General features: G+C 49.1%; 1 protein-coding gene across 13 annotated transcripts in view; it reads left to right on the plus strand.

The window, feature by feature from the left end:
* The window catches only part of ADGRL3 (adhesion G protein-coupled receptor L3), an 842,781-nt gene that overhangs the window by 711,164 nt on the left and 113,425 nt on the right, over positions 1-18,192 (plus strand). For all 13 annotated transcript variants that reach the window (XM_039540335.1, XM_039540336.1, XM_039540325.1 and 10 more), the window contains 2 exons: positions 5,832-6,041; positions 12,173-12,393. In XM_039540335.1, coding sequence (XP_039396269.1) covers positions 5,832-6,041; positions 12,173-12,393 — 431 coding nt within the window. The remainder of the gene's footprint in view (positions 1-5,831; positions 6,042-12,172; positions 12,394-18,192) is intronic.

Below are 18,192 nucleotides of genomic sequence, written 5' to 3' on the forward strand. Positions count from 1 at the left end.
AAGGCCTCAAATCTTGATTTAAAGACTGTCTGTAAAGCCCCCTGTGATCTCACCTTATCTGTGTAACATACCGTAGTGAGGAAATGCAACGTGGACATAAGGACGATGGGCTCTCGATAACACACTGTGATTGATAATAGTTATAAAAGGAGTGACGGGATTCCAGTCCATTCTGGGCAGCTACAAACCTCAGGAGCAGTGTAAAGTATCCACCACTGCCAGCTTAAATCTGGCCCACTTGGACCGAAGCCCAACCCATGCTGCTGCCTTCCAAGCCAGCTCCCACCGGTCGCACAACAGCCGTATTCCAGCAAGCCAGTGACACTTTCTGTAGTTACCATTTGTCATTCCTCCACCCACAAGCATGTTACTGTCTCCCTTCCTAAAGGCAAAGATTAGCTGAACAAAAGCACCCCCCGCAGCCAGCAGCTCGGTTTCAGCACCGTTTACCTCTACTGAGCTTTTTAAGAGGGAAAGAGAAAGGACCCTTCATTTAAGGGACAAGCCGTTCGATCATAAACTGACATTCGCTAGAGTTGGTTTTATTAACTCTGCTCTGGAGCACAGGTAGTGCACTGCTGGAACCGTCATTCATCGCTAACACATTTCACAGCCTGAGCAATTTCTGGGCTGCCTGCTCACTCTGCTGTGGGCTCGGCAGCCGTGTCTGTGACACACACACACACACAATGGTTTTCAAAGCCGCCGCGATCTGTTTCAGCCAGTCTGCGTCCCACCGACGCAACTTGGAGCCCAATTCAAAAGCTGGGAGTCAAGGGAAGTTTTTGCATGGACGAGGCTCTGGCCCCGAACTCCAACCCTAGATATAAAGCTTGTCACAAATACAAAAGTTGTTGGGTTTACTTTGAATTTCATCAAGCACTTTGTTTCTGTAAAATAAACCTTTCTAAAGGTCTGGAACCCAGAAAAGAACAGCTGCCAGATTTTGAGCGATATGGTGCCAGAGCCTGGAGAGCCAGCCACTGACCCAGCATGCTGGTCACTGAGGGTGTTCTACACTGCAGTGTAAACCCAGGGGTTGAACTCAGGCTCAAGCCTAATCCCCCCTTCCACCAACACATAAATTGTGCTAACCCAGGGCTCATACCCTGGGTCCCAGACCACACAGGGGTGGAGGGTCCAAGCCCAAGTCAAACTGAGGTCCAGGGTTCAAGTCCTGTTGCTTTGCAGTGTAGATACAACCCCACTAGACTCATGCTCTGGGAGACTGCCAAAAGTATCCCATGGGCCAATTTTCTTTGTCCTCTGGATGGTTGATTTTCCCACTTTGCCCCACAAGCACAGGGCTAGCGCAGCTCCATTTTGGGAGGGTGCTAGGAAATCTGGTTAGACTCAGGCCTGCAAAATGCAGTGTAGATACCAAAGTCCCAGTTTGGGACCTAGGGTGCAACAGTTCCTAACCTGGATGAGTGTAGATGCTCAAGCCCTAGGTTGACAAACTTGACTCGAGTTCTATCAACCCTGGTCTTATGCTGCAGTGTAGTCGTAGTTAGGCACTAACTATCGCCCCCACAGAATCCCAGAGAAGGTCGTTCAGAAGCTCAGGAAGTATGTGCAAAGGGACGGAGCAAGGGCTAGTGGAACTCAGGAGAAGCCAGGTCTCTGGCTGGTGAGATCACTTCCTCTTCCTCTCCTTCTCCCTCTTCTTCTCAGTGCTGAGGACTGAAGGACACTGCAGGTAGAAATGCCACACGGGGATTGTGCAGTGGCGTGGCGGAGATTACATCAATACAAACTCACAGAGGTGCTGACAATCAAGAGACATCCGAAACTGTTTTGGAGGGGCCCGAGGGTGGCTGCCCTGTTACAGGCTCTATGTGTGATATTTTATGCAAATTATTTAATGAGTTAATTTACATTTTTTGAAATAATTTATATATAACCATAAACTTCAGAGTAATAAATGTGCAGGTTTAGTGCTCTTGAAAGGCCAGTTTAACAGCCCTGGTCAATGAAGTCCTGGTTTAAAAGCTAGACAAGCTTCCCACATACGCTGCCTCACTACCAGGCATGAGCTTTGGTCTGGAGGCTTTTTGGGGACTTCCTCTCTAGGGATAACAGTCTCCATGGCCCATGCAGTTTTTGGCCTCTCTGCTGAGTCTGAGGGCTTGTCTACATTACCTGCTGGATCGACGGACAGCAATTGAACCAGCAGGGGTCAATTTATCGCGTCTAGTCACGACAAATCAACCGCAGAGCGCTCTCCCATCAACTCCGGGACTCCACCAGGTCGAGAGGCGGAGTCGATGGGAGAGCGTCAGCCATTGACTTACTGCAGTGAAGACACCGCGGTGAGTAGGTCTAAGTACGTCGACTTCAGCTACGTTATTCACGTAGCTGAAGTTGCATAACTTAGATTGACCGCCCCGCCCCCAGTGTAGACCTGGCCTGACAGTCAGTGCAAAGTGTGATGCTGAGTTTGTGCTGTGGGAGCTGGAACTGACACCCACAAACTGATCCCACATAGGGGCCATCAGGCCTCTGTTGGACAGGAGCTTGTAGTGGCCCACAGGTGAAAGGCTCTGTAGCAATGCACTGAGGTGTCCAGGCCCCCAGGAAGCGCCTGTGTCACACCTTTGAGAATGAGGCTTGCTGCCTGGAAAGATGCATTTATCATATCAAGTTCTGATCTTTCCTGGAGCCTGCACAGACAGAACCTTCCACTCCCTGGCACGAGGGCAAAATCTCCCACCTCTCAGTCTTCTACCATCAAGTGCCCCACCCAGTTCTTACAGGGACTGTTCCCATTAACCAAAATGACAGCAACAAAAACACAACAATAATACAAATATTAACACAACTTCCCAGCTCACTTCTACATTGCATGTTTGGCAATTTAAATTCATTCCAACAGTTACAATTATCCCAGGGCTCTCATCCTAACTTAAGAGGGTGTCGTATCTATGGTGCTATACAGTGGCACAGAAACACTGGCTGCAGTCAGTAGGAGTGGTGAGACTAGATCCCCTTGGTCTCCTGGCTCCCAACCCAGGGCATGCACCCATAAGTGTTTGCTGGCTGAGATGGTGGCTCTGCCCTCTCTCTTACAGCAAATCTGACTGTGCTAGAGCTTGGGCACTGGAAGGTGAGAGTGATGATCAATAGAAAGCAAAGTGGGCCAGTTTGGTCTCGGGGTGTGGTGGTGCCCAGCCTCCTTTGGCTTGCACTGAATGGGGGGAGGGTGGGCGGGCAGGTGCAAGGGGCCATGCCTCTGTTCAAGGACTGTGCACTGGAGATCACCAGCACAGCTTACTAATCCTCCTGTAGGTGTTAGCTGCCTGAGCAGGGCCGGCTCCAGACTCCAGCGCACCAAGCGCGTGCTTGGGGCGGCATTTTGCCAGCAGGGCGGCAGGCGGCTCCAGCAGACCTCCCGCAGGCATGACTGCAGAGGGTCCGCTGGTCCCGCGGCTCCGGTGGACCTCCCGCAGGCATGCCTGCAGATGCTTCACCGGAGCCGCGGGACCAGCGGACCCTCCGCAGGCACGTCTGCAAGAGGTCCCTCGGAGCCGCGGGACTGGCGACCACCAGCGCGCCCCCCGAGGCGTGCCGCCATGCTTGGGGCGGCCAAATTCCTAGAGCTGCCCCTGTGCCTGAGAGAAGAATTATCTTTTTCTCCTGCCCCAAACTACCCAACCCTTTCTCAGCTCAGTCCCAGTGTGGTCCAGAACCAGTGAAGGATAAGAGCTCTCTTCCCCCCGCCCCCTATACCAGCATTATATGTGGCCCTGGTGACAGAATCCCTCTGACCTCCTCTCCTGCATGGTCCTGGGGAGCTGTTGGACTGTTTTTCACCTCCTCCTCCCTATAGGGCAGCAGTGGGGAGTGTGCCTGAGGACCTGACTGGACAGCCTTTCATGCCCACTTTGCACTGGGAGGTGTAAATAACTCTGCAGGCGGCTGAGCAGTGGAGAAGCGAGACCTGGGGTTTTCATTTATTCCACACCTGCTTGGTGTGTGCATGGAGCCAAGCGTGTAAAAGGAACAGGCTGCGTCCTCGCTCATTCCACATGAAGCTGGGGTGCTCTGCTGTCAGACGAAGAAAAACTCCGGAAAGCTCCCCACGTACAAGGCTGACTTTTTGTCTGGAGTGTTACTGCGTTTGTGCTTTTAGCCTTGGGCGATCGAGCCACACGTTCCGAAGTTCACCTGATTGTCTCTCCCCTTTATCTGCCTGTACCAGCTGTGTACTTCCTGTGTCTGTCTCACAGCTCTCTGAAGCTCTGCCTAGCACTTCCTTCTAATCAGGCGAGCTGGCCTGCTTTGCAGCAGGACTGTTAGGGGAGATGTTATCCACTGCTTCCCAGCAGCTTCTTGCAAAGCAGAGCAAAGGCAAGGGTGGGAATTTGTATTAACATTTTTGCACCAAGTTAAGAGGAAAGTAACGAGTGTGGAATTACACAGAGATAAAACAATGCACCTCTGTTAGGAAAAGAATATGCGCTTTCTTCCTTGTGTGTGCAGTGGAGATAGAATAGACATAGAGTATCAGGGTTGGAAGTGACCTCAGGAGGTCATATAGTCCAACCCCCTGCTCAAAACCGGACCAAGCCCCAGACAGATTTTTGCCCCAGATCCCTAACTGGCCCCCTCAAGGATTGAACTCACAACCCTTTTTGTTGCTGTTGCAATAGACATATGTTAAATCTGTGCCCTTTGGCACCTTTGCAGTCATAGTCTCTTAAACCTTCCAAATTCCCAAGAAAAATGGCAGGAGTGCTGTGGGAATAACACCTCCCATAATCTCTGTCTAGACACAGAGTTGACTCTTTATAAACAGCCTCTAGGGGGGAGAAAAAAGTCACTCACTATCTTTCATTCTCGATGCCTATCAGTCGTGCCGATAAAGCCAAAGTGCTGAAAGGGTTTGAGTTGTTTTTGATGGGTGCTGACATAGCAGGAGTGTATATCAATAAATGCCTGACACTGATGTGGCTTTATCATTGGCAGAAAGGCAACAAAAAGAGTAAATGAATCAGCTTTCCCCTCCATCTGTCATGGACTTTTCCCCATAGCAAAACACCATGTCCTTCGCTTCCAAGATGAGTGCCAAGTGTCTGTGCTCTGGTTTGGGAAGCAAATGAACAGACAAACACAGAAATAGGTCCAGTGGCATTGTATTGGTGGACCCCAGCACCCTGCTTTGCACCGTAAGAGCCCCCTAAACCAGTCTTTGCTGCTGCTGTTCTTTGGGCACGTGGTAGCTTGAAAGGGGGAACATCCATGTGGACATTACTTCTGGGTAAGCAGAAACTAGACCACATCGCAAGGGAGAACACACAATTTCTGAGCCACATTAAAATCCTGGTTAAATGTGGATTTAAAAACAATATGGTCAATAAAAGGTCTCTGTTTATCCAGGATATTATTCTGATATTCATTTTGGGTTCTCAGCTGCAGGGTTTGATAAATCAATATTTTTTTCCCTTCCCTTGTGAAAAAAAGAAAGGAAAATAATCCGTGTGTTTGCCACAAGCTGGGCATGAGACATACATTATCTTAATGATCCCTGCGACCCAATCTTGGGATTTGAGTCTGTTCAGGTACCTTCCCCACTGCCTTACTGCTGTATTCACAAACAAACCCAAGCAAAGAGAAAGGAGGTTGTGTTTCAGGTTGTGGCTACATTAATGCAGAACTCCATTCTGGGTAGTTTTAGTCCTAATACCCTTCATTAGCTATCGGTCCCTTGTGCCAGTGCTTGGGAAGTGGATACAGGAGTCTATCAAAGGATCTCAGACAACCTGGCTTTTTTCAGTATTGATTAGCTGACGTGCAGCGTGTGACTGATTATTTTTCTGTTGTGTCTCCAGCACAGCGACACAGTCCACGACCTGCTCCTGGATGTTATCACGTGGGTCGGAATTCTGCTGTCACTCGTCTGCCTCCTGATCTGCATCTTCACCTTTTGCTTTTTCCGCGGGCTCCAGAGTGACAGGAACACAATTCACAAGAACTTGTGCATCAGCCTCTTTGTGGCCGAGCTCCTCTTCCTCATCGGGATCAATCGAACGGATCAGCCAGTAAGATATTTGGCACAGAAATATGGAAGCATCTCCTCCCACCTTCCAATGGAGGTAGCTGGGCGTGATCCTGGAGCAATATGAATGTGGATACACCCTACACTCATGCTCATCTTGTTGCAGGATTGGGGCCCTGTTTGGTAACCAAGGGTGAAATCCTAGTCCCTTATGCTCAGTAGCAAAAGCCCCATTGACATCAATAGGGCCAAGATTTCACCCCAGATGTCTGTTTAAAATGTATACACCAAAGGTGTGTGTTGTTTCATGTTTCCCCAGCAACAACACAGTAATTCTCAAGAAGATACTTTCTATTATACGCCCTCCTTTCTGATCCAAAGCTTATTGAAGTCAATAGGAAACTTTCTGTTTACTTCTATAGGCTTCCGATCATGCCCATATGATTTCCTGAACAAATTATCCTTGGGGGCTGAAATTCCTACCGTTTGTTCTCCGCTTGAATGTTTCTGAGTAGTGTGTTAAACTCCATCTGGCATTTTTCACAAGACTATTTCAGGTGCTCTGTTTGTGCTCACATTCATCAAAATGGCTCTTTTTAAAGAAAAAGCCTTCAAACTTGGCAAAGACTAAGAATTAGCACCTTTGACGTCTGTGAAGCAATTTGGTTTACAAATCTCTGGGTTCTAAGCTTTGAAATGAACAAATTCTGCACGTTCAGTCTGCTGTATTCTACTGACTAAAAAATGCCTGTGACACACTAGATAGCAGGGGAAACATACTCCATATACAAGCAGTGACCTGTGTGGAGCCCTGCAGACTGACAGAAATATTACTGCAGTGATTACACATTTGCCATTTTCATCCCCGCAGTCCCACTCAGGATGGCACCTTCATCGGAATAGCAGAGCCTACATGACAATGATATTCCAACAGCTGCTCCTGGGGCTCAATCCTCCTGGTTGCTGGGCTCCCCGTGATGTGTGCACTGCCCTCGGCTGCCATTGAAGTCAGTGGGTGTGGAGGGTGCTCAGCACCCATCAGGATGGCTCAGCACCTTGCATGATGATTGAGTTCTAAGAACATCTACTGGAACCTCAGCTCCCTTACTGAATGTGCCATTGTTCAGAGAAATACACAGAGGGACAGATCCTGTCCTCCCTCCATAGGCAGCTAAGGCCTGATATGTAGCAGAAATGATGCATTCCTGCGGAAGCCAGACCCAGGAAGAGCCAACCAGGGGATGCTTTAGCCCCTGTGCTCTGGAGCTCTGTACTGCAGCGGCTCTCTGCATTGCACCAAAGAAGAGAGGGCATTGCTGGCAGGAAGGGCAGGGGCGCGGGTGTGGGTTCCCAACGGGAAGGGAAGTGGTGGGGCTGTAGGTTCATGACAGGAGAGGTGGAGCCATAAGATCCCTACAGGAAGGGCAGAGTTGTGAGTTGCAGGCAGGAAAGGGTCAGGGCTGTGGGTTGGTGGCAGGAAGGGATCAGGGACGTGGGTTTCCAGCAGGAAGGGCAGGGGCTTGGTCTGTGGGTTGGTGGCAGGAAGGGGTCAGGGCCGTGAGTTGGTGGCAGGAAGGGCAGAGGGTGGGGCTGTGGGTTGGTGGCAGGAAGGGCAGAGGGTGGGGCTGTGGGTTAGTGGCAGGAAGGGCAGAGGATGGGGCTGTGGGTTGGTGGCAGGAAGGGTGGGGGTGGGGCTGTGGGTTGGTGGCAGGAAGGGGCGAGGGTGGGGCTGTGGGTTGGTGGCAGGAAGGGCAGAGGGTGGGGCTGTGGGTTGGTGGCAGGAAGGGCAGAGGGTGGGGCTGTGGGTTGGTGGCAGGAAGGGCAGCGGATGGGGCTGTGGGTTGGTGGCAGGAAGGGCAGAGGATGGGGCTGTGGGTTGGTGGCAGGAAGGGCAGAGGATGGGGCTGTGGGTTGGTGGCAGGAAGGGCAGGGGGTGGGGCTGTGGGTTGGTGGCAGGAAGGGCAGGGGGTGGGGCTGTGGGTGGGTGGCAGGAAGGGCAGGGGCAGGGCAGGGGTGGGGCTGTGGGTTGGTGGCAGGAAGGGCAGAGGTGGGGCTGTGGGTTGGCGGCAGGAAGGGCAGGGGGCAGAGCTGTGGGTTGGTGGCAGGAAGGGCAGAGGGTGGGGCTGTGGGTTGGTGGCAGGAAGGGCAGTGGGTGGTGCTGTGGGTTGGTGGCAGAAAGGGCAGAGGGTGGGGCTGTGGGTTGGTGGCAGGAAGGGCAGGGGGCGGGGCTGTGTGTTGGTGGCAGGAAGGGGTCAGGGCTGTGGGTTGCTGGCAGGAAGAGCAGGTGGTGGGGCTGTGGGTTGGTGGCAGGAAGGGGTCAGGACTGTGGGTTGGTGGCAGGCCGGGGGCAGGGACGTTGGTTGCTGGCAGGAAGAGCAGGGGGTGGGGCTGTGGGCTGGTGGCAGCAAGGGGTCAGGACTGTGGGTTGTCGGCAGGAAGAGCAGGGGTGGGGCTGTGGGTTCCCAACAGCCCATGAAGTTTTATTCCAGTCCGCGCAAGGCCCAGGGAAGTGATCTTTGTGCTGTGTACTCCACAGAGGCTGGACTTGGGATTCACACCCACACGCCATGGGCCGGCAGCAAAGCTGGAGCACAGTATTTCTCTGGCCATTAGGGACTGTATCAATAGTTGCTGCCCTTACGCACCTGCTAAGCAGAGAATTTTAATCACTTACCAAAGCCACCACCTAGCTCTTACACAGCACTTTTCATCAGCAGATCTCAGAGCGCTTTACAGATCTCCACACATCAAAATCTGGGACGGTCAGGCCCGATGGCGGCTGAACCAAAAGCCCTAACCGATTCAGTCACCTGCCATGCTTCCCACAGCTCTGCTGCTGGCGTGGCCAGTGGGAGAGGCAGGTTTTCCTTTCACTCCTCCAGAACCATCCATTAGCGTATAAAAGGGGAGGTGCTGACCTTGCTCTCTTGATCAGTGGCAAAATGAACATTTACCTTGACGGGAGCAAGACTGCCCTGATACTGGCTTTTCCAAGGTGCCTAAGGGAGTTAGGTGTCCAACTCCTATTGACCTTTAACATGGTTTGGGTGCCTTATTCCCTTAGGTTCCTTGGAAAGCCCCAGCACAAGTCATGTGTCAGTGCCCTTATTGGAGAATCATTTCAGTAATTCCATCTCCATGTGAAATAGACAAATGGCATGTTCTTTGTGTTTTTAAATTCCATGTACAAATGGTATGTTCATTGGCAAAAGCATCCCTGCCCCTTGGTGAGTGTCTCTAGAAATATGCTTTGTCGGGGTTCCAGGCTTCATTTTCCCCAAACAGCCACTGCATATACTCCATATTCAAAGCCAGGAGATCCTTCCCTAACATGGGGGCACTCCTTCAGTCCTGGCTAGTGTATTCTCATTATTACTGACACCTTTTTCACTAGCAACCTGTTGCAGCAGGGAGTTTTCACCTTTTCAGCATTTTTTTACTGGTATACCAATGTGTTCACTCTCTTTGTAGGAACATGGGCTGCCTCTAGCACACGGCCAGGTAAAATACAATAGAAATCCTGGGCTAGAGCCCCATGGCACTGGGGAGAAGCTGGAGATTGCAGAGATCACTGAGGTTCTTCGAGATGTGTTGCTCAAAGTCGATGGGCAAGCCTGCCTTCATCAGGCCACCTACCCTCCCACACCAGCACTGCACAGTTCAGGGTCGCCCGCCGCAGATGTTCGTTCCCCGTCACCGAGTCACGTCTCGCACCGCTTCCCATGTTGGTACCCATCAGGAGGTTGTCCAGGAGTTCGAGCACACAGGGACCCGCTTGTCCCCCCCCTCTTTTCTTCCCCCTCCCACGAGGCGGCGGGGGGAGGATATACCCCTCCTCTCCTCTCTAATCAAAAAAGCAACTGAAACCAAGATCTCCAAGCCTGGGCGTGTCTTCTGGCCCTTCAATGGCACAGGCCTGTTTTCTGACAGCTGCTGGCCTAGGCTGCTGAACCTAAAGGCAGCAGGTCACACTGCTCTCTCGCTCATGCACGCCGGTGATTCGCCCCAACCTCCGCCTTACCCTGCGCCTGGGCAAGGTCGGGACATGACCAGCGGGCGTGGCTTACAGGTCATGGCCACCATTCCGCACCCCAAAGAGCGCGTGAGGGTCCTTCTGACCACCCCACCAAAAAGCCTGCCCATCCCCCTCCCTCTCCTCCCCTCTCCCCTCTCGATTTCGGAGCTTACAGGAGGTACCCTAGGGGCTAATCCTTTCCCTAAGCGAATGGAGGGTCTCAGACCCCATCCTCCTGCAGGAACTCTCAACAAGTCACGTGCAGTTGTTTTCCACAGATTTCCTGAGGCTGTGGGTCGGCCCATCTGCGTCCGCTGTCCCTCCTCCCGCGCTCACGACGAGGTCCTCACCACCCGGTCGTATGATTCCGGCACCCTCACAGCACTCCTGCGTGGCTAAACCGATCCGAAAGTTACGTTTTCAAGCCTCTCTTCTGACATTCCAATCGCCCATTCGGTTCAAGTATCTAGCCAGTGGAAGCATTTCTCATACTGCTCGAAACGCGATGTTGTTTCGCCAAGATCCCCTCCATTTTTACAACTGCCCTATTCGGCCAATGTCAAACATGCTCCTTGAAATACTGTGTTCCTCAAGGACAAGGGCAGTTATATAACGCGACCTGCCTGCCTCTGCGGTGTGTCTGTATATATTATATAATATCTTATCTTCCTTCCGAAACAGCAACCCCCCTTTGACATCCGTAGGGCGCCTGCAATCTATATCTAGCAGGCAAGCCGCTTGTAACGCCCCAAAACCTTCATCACCTGTCTCCTCCTAGAGGATTTCATCTTCAATGATGTTGCATACGCACCTCCAGTTTTTGCCCATGTGTTCCATGCGCACCTGACTGCACCATTCTGCGACATCTACCTCCCGACCCCACCCTAGGTAGGGCTTGGAAATCACCTAACTGGGGCATTGGGAGCAATCACAAAAAGAAAGAAGAAAAGGTTCCTCTCACCTGTAGTAACTGTCTTTCTGATGTTTAGCGCCATGGCGCCGCACCTCCAGGGCGCCAGCCGGCTGCCGGGGGGAAAAAAAAAAAAAAGGCACGCCGCGCACACACGCGCACACCTGGATGGGAATGGATTGGAGCAACACATCTCGAAGAACAACAGTTACTACAGGTGAGTAACCGTCTTTTATGTTGTCCATCCCCTTGTCAGTGCAGGCTTGTTCCCAGCACTGTATTTGTTCAGGGCCAGTTGGATCTCAGTGGATGTCTGTGAAATAAGGCCTTGCACTGGAATCTCTATTTTCACATTCCTCTTCCCTGGCTTTTTTTTTTTTTTAAATTCCCTTATCTCATCCCCTCACTAAAACTACTGAGCAATGAAGCCCGCAGCATATGCCCGGCCCTGCTGACAGCACCCAAGAGCATTTACATGGCTTGTCAACATCTGGAAACTTGCCCACACAACAATAGTCAACAGAGGCATCAGAAATAGAAACATGGTCTTTATGATTCCTCAACACAAGCCCCTGATGTATTGAGGCAGTAAGCCATCGAATCCAAACACATGCATATATGTGTGTGTGTCTGTGTGTAAATAATATATGTGTCTATATATAACACTACATGTATAACACATATATTACACAAATCTACATTATATAGAGAATTATACACATGCACATGAATATAAATATATACATACATGTGTATATAATACATATGTATATACTATAGATATATATAACTTATAAATAATATACATTATCATACAAATATACATTACATTTTAAGTATAAAGATATTTAAAGTGATCTGAGTTTTTGTTCTCATATAATGTCTATTTATTAAACCAAGGCGTTAGAATATTTCTGTGTGTTAATCCTGTTTTATAAGAAGCAGGGAACAATTGCTTCAATGATTTGAATCTGAATATGTCCCCTACTAAGAATCCAGTTTGATATTGTGGGAGTGCAGGAGCTGGGTACAGGGGTTTCAGCCAATGATATGCTTAGCATAATGTGCATAGAACATAAGTTTCTTTGGGTAAGCTACAGCCACGTATGTATATTTATACACATACACAGAGAGATTCTAGGATTAGTATCGTGTAATAACCAAGGACATCAGTGGTTTTGTTACGATGATTGTAATAATTTTGTTTGGGAGCAAACCTCTGCCTCTGTTTTGTTTTGGACTCTCCCAGATCGCCTGTGCTGTGTTTGCTGCCCTCCTGCACTTCTTTTTCCTGGCGGCATTCACCTGGATGTTCCTGGAGGGGGTGCAGCTGTACATCATGCTGGTGGAGGTGTTTGAGAGTGAACACTCACGAAGGAAGTACTTCTATCTGGTTGGCTACGGGATGCCCGCACTCATCGTGGCCGTGTCAGCGGCGGTCGACTACAGGAGCTATGGCACAGATAAAGTGTGAGTTGAACTCTGCCACGCTTGGACCTGTGGAAGAGAAGCAATGGTTGTTTGTGGAACTTGTCTGGGGAAGGATCTGCTCAGTTTCTGTGGGTTCTGATGAGAACCAGACTGGGAAATTAAGGACCTGATCTGAAGATCATTGGAGTCAAAGGAAAGTCTCCCGTTGAATTCAGTGAGCTTTGGATCAGGCCCTCACTGTTATTAATTTGTTTTGTGCTTATCCCTTTACTAACTATGACCCACATCTGCTATAGCAATGGCTGTGTGCCAGAAGTAATTGTGCATTGGCAGTGGAGCCAATGGGATTGCTCGAGAATAACTCCTGGTTCCAACAGCCCTGCAGGTGTGAACAGGCTGAAAGTTAGGCCTGACAAGACCATATGCAAGGTCTAGGCAAGTGCAACACACATATCCCCAGGCCCTGTACTCACTGCACTGAGATTCTTATAAGGGCCCCAGCATGACATGCCGCTGAATGGTCACTGCACCCTTCACCCCAATTGCTGGCAGGCAAGAGAGTAGGTAAAGTGCTGCTCAGTTGGTGTCGGCTTTGTTGGGAAACACTGCAACCAAGAATATGGACCAAGTGCAATATAAAAAAACGTGACTAGCAGATTTTGAAAGGAAAACATTATACCAGACATTTCTCAGCTTAAGAGAAGATGGTCTGATTGGTCTTCCTTGGCACACGCAGAAGGAACTCTGGGAAACGATCATTGAATGATTTAACAGTTCAAAACCAGGAAACACTTGTACTGGCCATAACCATATCATAGAATCTCAGGGTTGGAAGGGAGCTCAGGAGGTCATCTAGTCCAACCCCCTATGGTCTGCTGTAACCTCTCTGGCATTTGTCCAGGGCTCATCTGCAACCTAAGGGCTGCCACGGAGGCCAGATCCCTGCTGGAAAAAACAGGAAAGAGCATGAATAGGTTTTTAATTGGCAGTGAGTGAAAGTGAGCAGATCCATTTACCATGCTAACCCCCACCCCCCAAACCCTAAACAAGCAAGCTCTCTAGCTTTCCTTTCCACATGTCCCTTATCTCCCTGAGCCCCTTGGAGATCTGTGCTTGACTGCTGTCCTGAGCCTGAAGGAGTCCCGATGACAGTACTGCTCCCTCTGGATGCTGGCCCAAACATATAGACTTTAAAGCCAGAAGGGACCATCATGATAATCTAGGCTTACCTCCTGCACATCGCAGGCCACAGAAACTCACCCACCCATTCCTGTAATAGACCCCTAGCCTCTGGCTGAGTTACTGGAGTCCTCAATCTTGTTTTAAAGACCTCAAGTTACAGAGACTCCACCATTTACACTAGTGTAAACCTGCAAGTGACCCGTGCCCCATGCCGCAGAAGAAGGTGAAAAAACACCCAGGGTCTCTGTGAATCTGACCTGGGGGAAAATTCCTCCCAGACTCCAAATATGGTGATCAGTTGGGCTCTGGTGGCAAGACCCACCAGGCACAGTGTAGTAACTCAGAGCCCTCCCCATCTAGGGTCCCATCACTGGCTGGTGGGGATATTTGTTAATAGCCGTCGTGGATGAGCCATATGCCATAGTAGGTAATGGCAGCATATCACCCACTCCATACATTTATCAAGCTCATTCTTACAACAAGTTAGGTTTTTTGGCCCCACCACTGCCCTTGGAAGGCTGTTCCAGAACTTCACTCCTCTGATGGTTAGAAACCTTCACCTAATTTCAAGCAAACATCTGTTAATGGGCAGTTTACATCCATCTGTTCCTGTGCCAACATTGGCCCTTAACTTAAATAACTCCTCTCCCTCCCTAGTGTTTGTCCCTCTGATATAGCTCAGAGAGGCCAACCAGCAGAGTGCCGCCTCCAGCCGCTGCTTCCAGTGCTTGGGAGAGTGAGATTCGACAGGAGCTCAGCCAGCTCCTCTGCCCAGCCTCCCGTGTGTCTGATGGGCAGGGAGTTTTCACACAGTCAGGAGGAAGAGGCAGCCTTCCTCCCACCATTTCTGGAGGCACCGGCTCCCCTCCACATTCAGATGAGAAAAAGAACGTGGCACCCAAATCTCAGACCTCTGTTTTAGGGACAAATGACCAGTTTTTCTACCTCTTCGGAAAATTTAAGTTGAAATGAATGTGTCGTGCCTCATTATCATGGAATAGCTGATCCCTGTGAGTAGATCAAGACCACTGGCCCCGTGTCACAGCAGCTGGGCCCGACGGAGTCAGTTAAAGGGAGCAGGGCTATCCCTGGGGCTCTAAAGGCCTTCAGAGGGCAGGAAGGGGAAGAGTGATTGGGACAGGCTGTGCAGGGGGAGAGAAACCACTAGGGAGTGGAGGGTCGCTGGAACAGGGGGCCTGCTGCTCAGAGAGGAAGCCTGGCGCTGGTGCTCCAGAAAGATAAGGGGGCTGGCTGGGAGTAGGGACACCAGAGATCCCTGGGAAGGGGAGACCATGAAACCCTAGGACTCAGGGTGAGCGAGGGACTGTTTTGTTGGTTTTTATTTGGATGGTAAACCTGCTTAAAGGAGACTGGGCATGGCAGGCTATTCTTGGAAGCTGGGGAGAAACCCTGCCATGTCACACTCTCTTATTATCTTTGTGTTTATTAGGCGAGCACCTGGAGGTCTCAGCTGTGCCAGGTCCCATTGTGCCAAGTGCTCTGCAAACATACAGTAAGAGCCAGGCCCTGCCCCAAAGAGCTTACAGTCTGCATAGTCAAGACAGACACATGGTGGGGGAAGGAAGGGTTGCAGATGAGGTATGGAAGCAGAGAGAGACAAAGTGACTTGCTCAAGAGCACCGGTCTCCTGAGTGTCGGTCCAGTACCTTCGCCACAAGACTTCTCTAAGGCCTGGTCTACACTGGGGGGGGCGGGTCGAACTAAGGTACACAAGTTCAGCTGCGAATAGCGTAGCTGAACTCGAACTACCTTAGTTCGAACTACTCACCCGTCCAGACAGCGCGGGATCGAAGTCTGCAGCTCCCCCGTCGACTCCGCCACCGCCGTTCGCGGTGGTGGAGTTCCGGAGTCTACGGGAGCGTGTTCGGAGTTCGATATATCGCGTCTAGATGAGACGCGATATATCGAACTCCGAGAAGTTGAACGCTACCCGCCGACCCGGGCAGGTAGTATAGACGTAGCCTAAGAAAAGAGTGTTTCTCATTTAAATGATGGACCACTGCATTTCTAAAAACAGTCTTCTGTACAATTACCAGGGCTGTCAAGCAAAAGAGGCAGTGACTGGCGAGTGTATTAGACTCTTTGCAAGTTGGGATAGTTACATCAGTTATAATTATGACCATTTTAAAATGTTTTCATCAGTACTGAAACTGGTATCAAAGCACAATTTAGATTATCATGCAACACTGTCTAATGGCAAACAAAAGGAAATTTCAGCCTTTGATTTTCTCTGCTGGCTCCCTTACAATGACAGTAGCAATGTATTTTATTATTATTTCAATTTCTTTTGTGAGGCCTATATTTTCCCATTCTTTTTGGCCAAGATGCAGGCACAAAGAGAAGGCAGACAAACCAGCGAGCCAGTGGGGCCGCGGAGCTCTCCGTGACAACAGCTCAAGGCACAGCCGCAGTGACAGCTAGTTCTGCATTAGTTCCATTTGCAAAATCTCCACTCAAAAACTATAGCAGCATAGATGGTTCTAGTTCTTTGCTGGAGTGACTCTGTAATCTAGCGGAGCTGCTTAGCTTATCAATATCGGGAGATGAACTTGGATTGCAGCTGAACATTTGCTTTGTGTGCAGTCAGCGGGTGTGAGTTCGGTTTTGAGAAAATATTCTTCTTTGAACGTTCAGAAATCATTTCAAACATATTTGTTGTAACAGAAGGGCTTGTGGAAGGCTTACCTGCCTTTATAGAAGGGTTACATTTGGGGAACTTTGAGTGGTACGCACAGCATCAGGTAGGGGAGAGTACATTTTCAAGAATTTGTCTATACATGCCAAGGTCCCTATCAAGCTAATCGAAGGAGTTTCACTATAGACCTGCCTTCAGGTCTAAAGAACAGAAGAGAAAATAAGCGTCTCAGGGTTGTCTTTGCAGTAAACCATATTCCTGAGCTCCCAAAGTGTATCAGCACCAGGATCCCTACTGCATGCCTCACAACGAGCACCACCGCCCTCTCGGATGTTTTTGCACCTTACAGATTTTGCCAGGGATAAGGTAAGGCAGGGGCTCAGCACAAGTGCATCCATTACCCCTTGTCATGGCACAGCTGGATTAGCCACATGCACATGGAACACACCTTTCCTTAGCTGTGCACAAATCTAGCAAAAATGCCAGCACAAAATGTGCAGAGCATGTATGGCAGGCAGGTCCCAAAGAGTCGTAACATGGAGGGAATTGAAAGGAAACAACAGCAGAACACTGCAACACTCTTCAGTGAGACTTATTTGCCCGCCAAAATTTAACTTTCTACCCACTTAGATTATCACAAGGACTTTGTTAATAATGCAAACCATTAATAATAATGTTCCAGAAAGTCATAATTCCTGTCCTCTGGTGCTCTGAGAATGACTGACCCATTTTTCTCCAACTTTAAACAAAATAAAAAGTCACCTTTGTATAGAGATGGCAGTTGGAAAATTTCAGAGCGATGAGCCGCAAAAACCATTGATTAGAATGGAAGCTGACAGGGGAGAATTTTAAAGCAACATATTCCATGTATGACATGGGTACAGGCCAGTTACAGCTGTTATTGTTACTACACCACACGTCAGTAACAAACACAAAAACCAAGGGGCTAGGAAACTTGTAACAAGTAGGAGCAGATTTTCATCTCAGTTACATTGTTACAAATGTGAAATAACCGTATTGGCTTCAGTGGATTTACTTCAGGTTTACACTGGTGTATACAACTGAGAATTTAGCTTGTATAATCCAGTAAAACTGTCATTTCAAACGCATGTCACCCATCCAAGATCACAAAAAGATTGTCTTCCATCTCTGCTTGAATCCTTAAAGGTGGAAAAATTGGCTGTTGATTTCCACCTTCATTTTTAGCACTTGCTTATTACCTTGATGGTTCTTTAAATATCAGACCTTAAAAATGTAACATTTTAGTACTATATATGGAAAATTGTAGAGATTTCTCAAGTGTATTAGTTATTATTTTGATTTCTCCCCCACACATGCACTAATATTGTCTGGCTTTACAGCTGAGATGATATGAAAATAGCAACAGTCACACTAATGAAAACCCCCTTTATGAGGACTAGTTGAAAAATTCTGTCCAAATTGCTTTTGTATTAGAGAATTGGGGTTTTGATAAAATGAATGTTTTCACAAAAACAGGCTGCTCAGAGTTTTTCATGAACAAACTTGAATGCCCCAAACCTGAAATATTTTGATTTGGATCTGCTGCTGCAGTGCCTCATGGGAGTTGTAGATCAGTTGACTCCTTTCTCCTCCCCCCATTCTCCTTTATGGACTAGATTCATCATCCTGACTACATCTCCCCTGCATCCTGAGTTGATATCATAGTGCATTGTGGGAAATATAGTCTGACCAAGGAGTTTGGACTATAGTGGAGAATGGGTGCATGAATCACCCAAACTACAACTCCCATAATACACCATGGTGGCATTTCAAAGTTGAAATATTTCAGTTTTGGACAAAAATATTTTGATATTCAAATTTTCACTGAAAAATAGAAATTTGTCCACAGGAAAAACTTTTCCCAACCATCTCTACTTACAATAATTTCTCTGTATCTGATGAGGCACATACAGAAAGTTTTATTGACCCTCAGCTGGGTTGAACTGCATAATTTTTCCACCTCTGAGTAATTCAGCCAT

The sequence above is a fragment of the Mauremys reevesii genome, linkage group 5, assembly GCF_016161935.1.
Source record: "Mauremys reevesii isolate NIE-2019 linkage group 5, ASM1616193v1, whole genome shotgun sequence".
Classification (NCBI taxonomy): Eukaryota; Metazoa; Chordata; order Testudines; family Geoemydidae; genus Mauremys; species Mauremys reevesii.